This window comes from Odocoileus virginianus, chromosome 5, assembly GCF_023699985.2.
Source record: "Odocoileus virginianus isolate 20LAN1187 ecotype Illinois chromosome 5, Ovbor_1.2, whole genome shotgun sequence".
NCBI lineage: Eukaryota > Metazoa > Chordata > Mammalia > Artiodactyla > Cervidae > Odocoileus > Odocoileus virginianus.
Window position 1 is genome coordinate 78,432,844 of NC_069678.1, and position 9,686 is coordinate 78,442,529.

Here is a 9,686-nt window from a genome sequence, read left to right on the forward strand (position 1 = left end):
CGCCTATAAAATACTTGGCATAAAGTAGAACTCTCTCCCCAACCCAACACCTTTAACTTGTTAGGATCAGAAACCCCTTTCCTTGAAGCCAAAGCTTTTCTTACTTCCAAATGAGGTGCAGACAGAAGTACAAACCTTCCCTGAAGAAAGGAATGAGAAAAGTACCTGGAAGAAAAACAGCCACACTGAGGGGTCAGTGTATTTGCAAGTTGGGGCTCAGAGCAAGTAGGAAAACAGGGCTGGACACAGTCTGGGAACTGACTTAAGGCAGAACTGACAAGACTAAAAAGTAAGGGTGGGGGGTATAGGTTCTGCAAGATACCATGTTTTATTAAAATAACTAACAAATCTTAGCAGGATTTATAAGAACCTCTTTCTATGCTATTTTTGATTGGTGTACAGTGTCCCTCATAGCTTAGTTGGTAAAGAATCCACCTGCAACACAGGAGACCCCAGTTTGATTCCTGGGTTGGAAAGATCCCCTGGAGAAGGGAAAGGCTACCCACTCAAGTCTACTTGGTCTTCCCTTGTGGCTCAGCTGGTAAAGAATCCACCTGCAATGCGGGAGACCTGGGTTCAATCCCTGGGTTGGGAAGATCCCCTGGAGAAGGAAAAGGCTGTCCACTCCAGTATTCTGGCCTGGAGAAGTCCATGGACTACAGTCCGTGGAGTTGCAAAGAGCTGGACACAACTGAGCGACTTTCACTTTCACTTTCTTTCCCAGTGTCTCCAGGGTGTTCTCTGTAAAGTTATAGCAATACGCTCTGCCAGCTGAAACTCAGGACTTCCCTGAAGCACACTCACCCCTATTAACTCTACCTGCTCTCATCAAACTCAGTGTGCATGCTGGACAGGGCTTATTTTTCCCCATTTTGCAGGAGGAAGAAACTGGTATCTGTGTAATTAAGGCCCTTGCCCAGAGTCCACAGCTCATAAGTAATTCGTACAGAAATTGAGGACACACTCAGCTCAGCCACATCCCACTGCCTCTCTGCTTGCCCCAAACCTCAGCACTAAGCCTGACCAATTCAGAAAGTCCTTTCTATGACACTTGTTTTAATTCCTTCATGTCTAAAATTCACTTTTCCCCCAAGACCTCAAGTTTCTTTTTGGCCCCTATCTCAGTCTTGAAGCCAGATCTGCTTCTCACCTTGGCACCAGCTGGCTTGGTTAGTGTCCTATTTTCCTGCCTGGAAACTTTGCCATTGTCTTAACTCCCTTCCCTTCTTCCCCCTACAAAGCCAACCAGTCATCAAGGCTCATTGCTTCTGCCTCCATGATGCATCTGCCTTCCAGCAGTATGATGGAGTGACTTAGGAGTCAGACAGTCCTGAGTTTTTCCTGTCAACCTCACTCCTTATTTTTGTCTTGCGAGTCATTTAAAGCAGAGTTTACTTACCCTGTCTTTAATATGGGAGATAATACTTATTTGCAGGATTGTCATCTATTTTTCTTCCTCTCCCTTTTCCATGCTCTTCCTCCTCTTTACTCCCACCACTGTGTCCTGCCTGGGTTGCTGGAACAGTCCTTCATTGACCTCCCCACCTTCTGATACTCTCTTGCTGATCAGTTCTTGAAAAGGAGCATCCACAACCTCTATGAAACATAACCACCTGTTTATGGCAACTCTTTCCAAACAATTATCCAAGCCAAGAGCTTGGATATCATCCCACTTCTGTGTCTTTCTCGCCTGCCTGCTGGTCAGGTGCCACGTCCTGCTGGTTCTTCCTGCTTGGTGTCTCTCATATCCGTCTAGCTGCACCAAGTCTTTGTTGCAGCATTCAGGATCTTTAGTTGCAGCATGTGGGATCCAGTTCTCCAACCAGGAATTGGACCTGGGCCCCCTGCATTGGGAGTATGGAGTCTCGGATCACCAGGGAAGTGTTCCTCCACTCTTCTTAACTGAAGTAAATCCTTCCCATCATTCAAGACTTATCCCACCTCCATGACATCTTCCCCAGTTGCAGAATTGTAATGAATTGCTTCCTCTTCTTGGGTCTCCCAGCTGTTTGTTGATTTATCTATTTCTCAATTACTTCACTGAGATAATAGTCACCTTCGTCATTATCATCTAATTTCTGAGAGCAGAGACTAGGTTTTATTCATCTCTATTCCTCTCATATCACCTAACACAGCTGCAGACATGTCAGGGGCACTCAGTTAATATAGAAGAATGAAAGAATGAATAAATTTTGAATTCAAAATCTCATTCTGAACTTATTTTAATAACTGGATCCTAATTACAGATCTGTCTTCCCAAAGCACTGACCTCTCAGACGTTCCACTGCTCAGATTTCATCCATGGCTCCCCTTACCTACAGAACTAAATTCCAGCTCCGTGTGAAAGGCGAAGTCTTGGATGGTCTTCAAGGCCCCACTCTCAAAATCTGTCTCAATGGAAGGGATGGATTTACTTCATCTCCAGTCTTTTCTTGAAGACCAAATTCATTTCTAGAGCCCAGGGCAATTTGATCATTTTTCCTGTAACAGTAAAAACAACTCCTGTTGCTGCTGCTGTAGCTACTGCTCCGAGGGCTGCCGCTGCCACCACCACTCCTGCGGCTGCTCTTCTGCCCTGGCCGAGTGCCTGCTCAGCTCCAGGGCCGGTACTCCAGGTTTCTTTGTCTTATACGATCTCATATAACCGTCACAACAACCCTGTGAAGCAGATGTTGTTCTCTGAGAAAGAAAAAGAAGCTTGGAGAGTCTAAGTAACCTGTCCAAAGTCACCCGGCTCCTAAGTGGAAGAGCCTGGCTGTCACCAGGTTCCAGTGCTGTGTTCTTTCCACTTTCCGCTCTTTATATGTTCAGTCCTGAGCCTGACAAAATGATACATATTTAATGCAGGTTATAAAAAGTCTCTGCCCCAGGGAACTCGCTGCTTCATCTTTGTTCCTGTGCACGACCTCATTTTGCCTCATTCCCCTGAGCCTGGCTCTAGGCCTTTTCTCTCCAGCTGGATGTCGGTGCCCACACGTCCTCCACGCCTGCGTCTCTGCCTTTGAAATGACTGCTGAGAAATGACTGTCTTACAGGCAGAGCTGGTGCTCCCCCAGAGCTCTAACGGGCAGAGCTGGTGCTCCCCTCAGAGTTCTAAGGATGAGAGCGAGATTTTGCCAGGACATCAGGACAGAGCAATGCAGAGGAGGCCTCTATTAAACCACCCCTCACCCTACCTTTGCGTTAAAAAGCAGGTTTCCTCTTCCTTCACCCCAAACCACTTCCTGCCCCCAGGATTCAAATGATAAAGGGAGAAGGATTACAAAATGTAGCCACTGGGATGGATTCTGCTTCCAGCTCTGATACTGCCTGGATGGGTGACAATTTAAAAAAAAAAAAAAAAAAAGCCTCTTTCCCTGTCTGGAGTTACCCCAGAGCTTCAGCTGGTTTCTGGTTCTTACTCTTTGAAACAGGTACATAATCCCCAACCAACCAAACCCTCAAGAGTATTGTGAGGGTCCAGAGACAGAATGATTGGGAAAGTACAGAATTTAGACAAGTCTCTCCCAGTGTTTTTTCCTCTCCTTCTGAGACCTCATAAATGTCCCCTACATGGTCCATTCCTTGCTTTGACATGGATTGTCCTGTCATTAATTCATCCAACAGAACTTACTAAACATCTGTGTTTGCCAAGCACTTCTCATTCCTTTCTGCGGACCTGATTTCTACCTGTCTTTCAGGACGCCTCCTCGAGGAAGTCTTCCCTCACCTCCCAGCCCTCAGGGGTAGATCCTCTACTGAGCTTCTTAAGAATAATTGTCTGAACCTTTCACTTGGCCCTTATCGGTGGCTTTGGCATTTCATTTCTCTGTATCAGCTCTATCCTCCGCACTCTATTTTATTTGTTCTGGGGGTGAGATGATTAAGGATGGAAAAACTGACTTACTCATTGCTCAGGTCCCAGGACAAGGCCCAGCAGAGAGTTAACACTCACTGAGAATTGGCAGGTATTGCTGCTGCTGCTGATGATGATGATGATGATGATGATGATGACAATGATGAGCATGGAGATGAGATGCCTGCTCTGAACACAATGTTTCTGTGAAGTTAATGCCGCTCTGTTTCTCCATCTCTCCCTCCCTCCAGAAGTTCATAAATAAGGGTAGCCCCTTAAACTTCTGGGCAAAATAGAGCAAACTTGGCTTACAGGTCCATATAGAAAGCTGTCAAGCTTTAAAGCTAAGAGAATTCATGACAGGGAGAAAAAGAAAGGAGAGGGATGGGGAGAGGCTGAGAGAGATGGAAAAAAAGTCACTATGATGGATGTAAAATGGGTGTGTACTGGTATACTTGTATTGTGTGTGAGACTTTTATGAGTAATCTCTATATTTGGGTGTGAAAATGCATGAGTTTGTGTAGTTGTAAATGTGTGTGTGTGTGTGCATTACTGAGTATTAGATTACAGATCATTGTCAATTGTAAGCACATTTTTCTATCACCTCCCAGTCTGAGGCCTGGGTTAAGTTTCTGTTTGAAATTCTCTCTAATTTTCTTGACATTTCATCCATATTAATGGGTCACCCCCTTTGCCAGCCTCCCTGAGACTGTGCCCAGAGGATGTCAGGGTCACCTCTCCTCCTTCCCAATCCCAGGGAAGGCTGATAGGGATTCCAACCAGATCAGCCCCTTGGGGTAGGAAGCGCACCAAGAACCCCTTTCCCTCACGTGGTCAGCAGGTGACCTCGTGTTGACAGCTCTTTCCTGTGTGTTGGCCTTCTTTGCGCTCCTCCCGGGTTTTCCCTCTTTCTCCTTCTTCAGGCCAGCCTCGACTGAAGGTTGGAAACACAGCTGTGGTGTTGTGTTGAGAATGGAGAGACTGCTCTCCTTAACACCCCAATACCCCTTCAAGCTGCTCTTGGAGAAATGAATGGTTCAGAGCCATGATTCCAGAGGGTTCTCTTCTGTTCAATCTCAAAAGCACTTGCTCAGGGCCTGCTGTAAACCAGGCTGAGTCCTGGGCGGTATTTGGAAGTGGAGAGTGCCATGAATAAACTCAGAGCAAAGCAGCTCCGTGGGCCCTGAGACTTTGCCTTTGCTGAAATGCAAATACGTGGGATGGGGATTTTCAAATGTTAAGCCTTGTTCATTGTGCATGCCTGAATTCATTCTTTAGCATGTTTAGAATCCATTCATTCATTCATTCATTCATCCTCAAGGAGGCCATGTGGTTATTAAAAAAAAGTGCCAAGTCAGAAGGCTGGATTTAAGCCTGATTCAGCTGCTGTTGTCTTCCCTCTGAACCTCAATCTCCCTTGCAGAATGGAATTGAGAATGAGTGTTCTGCTTGATCCATGGGATTACTTAAGGAACTTCAGGGGAAATGGACCCAGTGGGGAAAAGGAACTAACATTCTCCACATGCATCCATTCTACAGCCACACAAGAGGAGGGGGTGAGGGCAAGGGATGGGGACCTCAAAATGATCCATTGGAAAGAGCCTGAACTGGAAGCAAAAATATCCAGAATCAAATCCCAGTCTACTAGCATTCATGCAAAGTTAGAGAAGTCAGTCTCCGTCTCCCAACCTCAGCTCGCACATCTATTAAATGAGCCTGTTGACATAGGTGATCACTAAAGGCTCCTACAATTCTGCCACTTGGAGAGTTCTAGGACCCCTCCAACCCAATTGCCCACCCTTGAAAGAGGATCTCATGTCAACCTTGAAAATCATGTCAGGTTTCTAGAACAATGCTTGGGCAAGAGGTATAGGTAGTAAAAATCCATACTTAGCTCAGCAACACTGGTGGTGATGCAGGCCTCCCAAAGACTCTTTCTGTCCTCAGACCTGGTGCTGAACCAGAGGCCTCCAGAGAGATGAGGCCAGCGGGTGACTCGGCAAACCTTGCCTACAGAAGGTGCAATGCTGCGGACCTGATTAACATCACCGTGTAACAGACACCGTGGAGCATTTTGAGCTGCCAGAGAGAATAAATAAAGCGATGTTTTATCTTAAGTGTTGGTTAATGGTGAGTAGCAAATGGACTTGTGCTTTATTTACTGCACTTCACTGCATAGCCCTGCTAGGGCTGCCATAGACCCTGTGAGAAGGCCCACCCAGATTTCAAGAGCATGCATGTAAATTGCTTGCCAAGCAACTGGATAAGTGGGACCCTTATTGGATGCTGTGATAGACTCATGTAGAGAGGGGCACACAGGACGATGGACTCTGGTATCTGACTGACCCAGCTGAGGTCTAGCTCTGCCACTGTATGACCTTGAGCCACCTCTATGAACCACAGGGTCCTCACTTACAAAATGGGATTAATTAGTGCCTAGGTCAGAAGAGATTTGTGAAAATTAACTGACATGATATAAAGTCCCTAGCAAATGGAAGTGTTCCTTCGAGGGTAACTATTATTATTAGTCACACCCACATTACTCATAGGCTCAGTGTTTCCAAGATAATCAGTCAAGCCAACAGGGTGGAACACACATAGGAAGCTGTGGACTTTCATCACTAATGGATACTGAGGTGACGGGGTCTTCTTTCATCAAAGCAGGTGGTCGTTCATCCACCTCCTTCCTTCATCAAAGAGGGGGTCATTCATCCACCTCCAGCATCCTTCTCTCCTCTCATTATACCATCAAACTTCCTTCCTATCTTTCTCTCTCTCCCTCTTTCTTTTATCTTCCCTCCATTCCTCCCTTCTTTCTTTCCTTCCTTCCTTTCACTCATAATGCCTGCCATGATATCTTAGTTTGGGTTCTTTCAAAAGCAAGAAACTGAGAGCAAGCAGCTTAACCTCCAAGTGATACCTGGAAGCAGAGATAAGGGAGAGGCAAAAGTGACACAGGACAGGGAGAAAACCCAGTAAATGGTGTGTTAATGAGCTAATTATCACTGAGGGGAAAGGGCCTCAATCCCCCCAGAAACTTTCTTGGAACTGGCGCTAAAACACTCCCCAGAGTTGTCTCCCCAGAAGACAGGGAGACAGCTGCGGGTTGCCTCCTTGGGTATAAATTCCTCTTCACTTCCTGTCTTGCTCTGCAAGGCTGATCCCTGACACAGCCCCAGCCCAGTTCCAAATGCCTGGAACTGTCCAGCATAGCTGTGCTGAAATCAGAGGACTTGAGGAGCGGCAAGGCAGACAGCAAAAAAGCACCTGCTAGACATGGGTACAGGAGACTCAAGTGAGGCAGGAGTGCCTTGTCTTTGCTATCCCACGACTGGTAAGTTTGGTGGAGACAGTGTCTGAGTCAACTCTTTATTCCAAGAACCTAGCAAGTGATCACATAGCATTGCATATCCAGTGGTTATATGCTGAGTGAAAGGCTGGAAAGATGGATGGATAGATGGTGTTTCTACTTCTTAAGAATAATTTCTACCTACAATGTGGGAAGTAAATGGAGTTTGGGGGAAGTTGGATGTATAGGGATGATCAACATGGGGCATGGACAGGTAGGTCAAGGAGTCCTTAGAAGAAATGAATCTAGAGCTGGGTCAAGCAAGATGCATCAAATGTGCTATTGATGCTGGGCCTGTTGACGAAGTTGCCTCAACTTGATACTCCAGCTTGGAATTCCCACCACTAAAGGTAGTCAGAAGAGTGACTGAAATAAAATTATGAAGAATCATCTCAGGGCAGGATCAAAGGAGGGAGAGACTTGGTGGGCAGAGGGGCAGTAGCCTGAAGCTTGGGCTCAAAGAACCTCAGCTTCAGACACTCCTTAAGCCTTTGCACAGCCCGGCTCGTGCTTGTCTACCCTGATATTGCATGAAAGCTGAATTGTCTTTTATTTATATTTTTTTGAATTTTCTTTTAATAATTAATGCATTTGACCAGGAAAAAGGAAAATAAAAACAACATGTTTGTTACGCATTTTGAAGGTATCTTTATTTATTTTTTTTAATTTTATTTATTGATTTATTTTTGGCTGGGCTGGGTCTTCGTTGCTACATGGGCTTTTCTCTAGTTGTGCCAAGCACTAGCGGGGGCTACTCTATAGTTGCAGCGCTCAGGCTTCTCACTGTCGTAGCTTCTCCTGTTTCAGAGCACAGACTCTTGGGCACTTGGGCTTCAGTAGTTGCGGCTCTCAGATTCTAGAGCGCAGGCTCAGTAGTTGTGGCACATGGGCCCAGCTGCTCCACTGCATGTGGGATCTTCCCAGATCAGGGATCGAATCCATGTCTTCTGCATTTGCAGGTGGATTCTTCACCACTGAGCCACCAGGGAAACCCTTTATATTTTATTATTGTTGAAATCTTAATCAATTTCTGTAAGTAATGTTTCCTTTTTTATGATTAAAAATATAAGACATTTGACATTTATCCAAAGATAACTCTATGTATTTTAAGTATATTTTAACAACTCTTCATAATTTCATGTTAATAGTTTTAGACATTTCCCCCCACTGAGCTCCCCTGCTAAATGTGTAATATGTTGTGTTCATGTACAGTTCTCCATGTCTTCAGATATTCATTGAAAGTAATTTTTACTGATTATGTGATATTCTATCATACTGTTGTTGTTCAGTCACTAAGTCATGTCTGAGTCTTTGTGACCCCATGGCTGCAGCACTTCAGGCCTCCCTGCCCCTCACTATCTCCTGGGGAGCCTCCCCAAGTTCATGTCCATTCTATCATACAGATAAACCTAATATATTTACCCATTCCTTCTTGTTAGACATTTAGGTTATTTCCCATTTTTTTGATGTTAAAATTTTGCTGTTATGAACAGAAACATACAAAACCCTTCATTTGCAATGTGTCCTTTAAACTTCCCTGTAGACCTTTGAGGTTAGTACTATATAAATTCCTTCTTTTACAGATTAGGAAACTGAGGATCTGAGCAGAGTTATATGACTTTTCAAAGGTCACTTAGTTCAGGTTATCCCCAAACAGGCCCTGGAGTAAGGACCCAAGTACGAGGGATTTATGTAAGAAGGGGTCTCAAGAAAAAACAGTAAGGAAATGGAAAAATGAGATGATGAGAGTAGGCAGCCAATGAAATGTTCATTAGCAAGCCAGCTGCCACTGCAGATAACCAGAACCTACCTCCTGGGGAAGCTTGGGGAGACAGTGTACTTACATCTTAGGATGATCACACTCCTGGGATGAGAGAGACAGGTATTTTTCACCAACTCCAGTCAGCTGCTCACAATGAGCCTAAATTCCCTGTCATTTCTAGATCGCTGTGGTCGGAGCCAAAGTAGTCTCGAGTGGCCATATAAATGCAGCTGCTGGCAGTCAGAAGCTGGGCAGTGTTCCAAATGATGAGGGCAAGGGGGCAAGAGTGGGTGCTGGCCAGGGCCACTATGGTCAGTCACATAGCTAGCTTCAGAGCTGGGATTTGAACACAGATGTACCTAAGTCCAGAGCCCACACTTTTAATGACCTGACTGCAGATTCAGAGAAACTCTCTGTGACCTTGGGCAAGTTATTTCATCTCTCTGAGATCCAGGATCTGATGGGGGTAATAATGCTGTCTGCCACATCTGACTCAGAGCTTTGTCAGGAGATGACAGCATGGATATGTCAGCACTTTGCTTATCAGCAAGGCCAAGGTTGGTTCAACATTGCTGATCTTTTCCATTAGGGGGGTAGGAATCACTTCAGGCAGACATTCAGTGCTCTCCTGATGATAGCTAATTAAAGGAAATTAATAGAAGATGGGCTGGTTCCCTGAGTTTATTAGCTGAGTAGTTTTCTAGATTCATTACATAGAATGCAATGTACACACAGCTTAT

At 45.2% G+C, this 9,686-nt stretch overlaps 1 protein-coding gene across 1 annotated transcript in view; it reads left to right on the forward strand.

Moving 5' to 3' along the window:
* Window positions 1-5,952, forward strand: part of AGBL4 (AGBL carboxypeptidase 4) — a 1,425,416-nt gene extending 1,419,464 nt beyond the window's left edge. The window contains exon 13 of the mRNA XM_070468193.1: window positions 5,783-5,952. Coding sequence (XP_070324294.1) covers window positions 5,783-5,891 — 109 coding nt within the window. The 3' untranslated portion in view covers window positions 5,892-5,952. The remainder of the gene's footprint in view (window positions 1-5,782) is intronic.
* The last annotated feature ends 3,734 nt before the right edge of the window (window positions 5,953-9,686 follow it).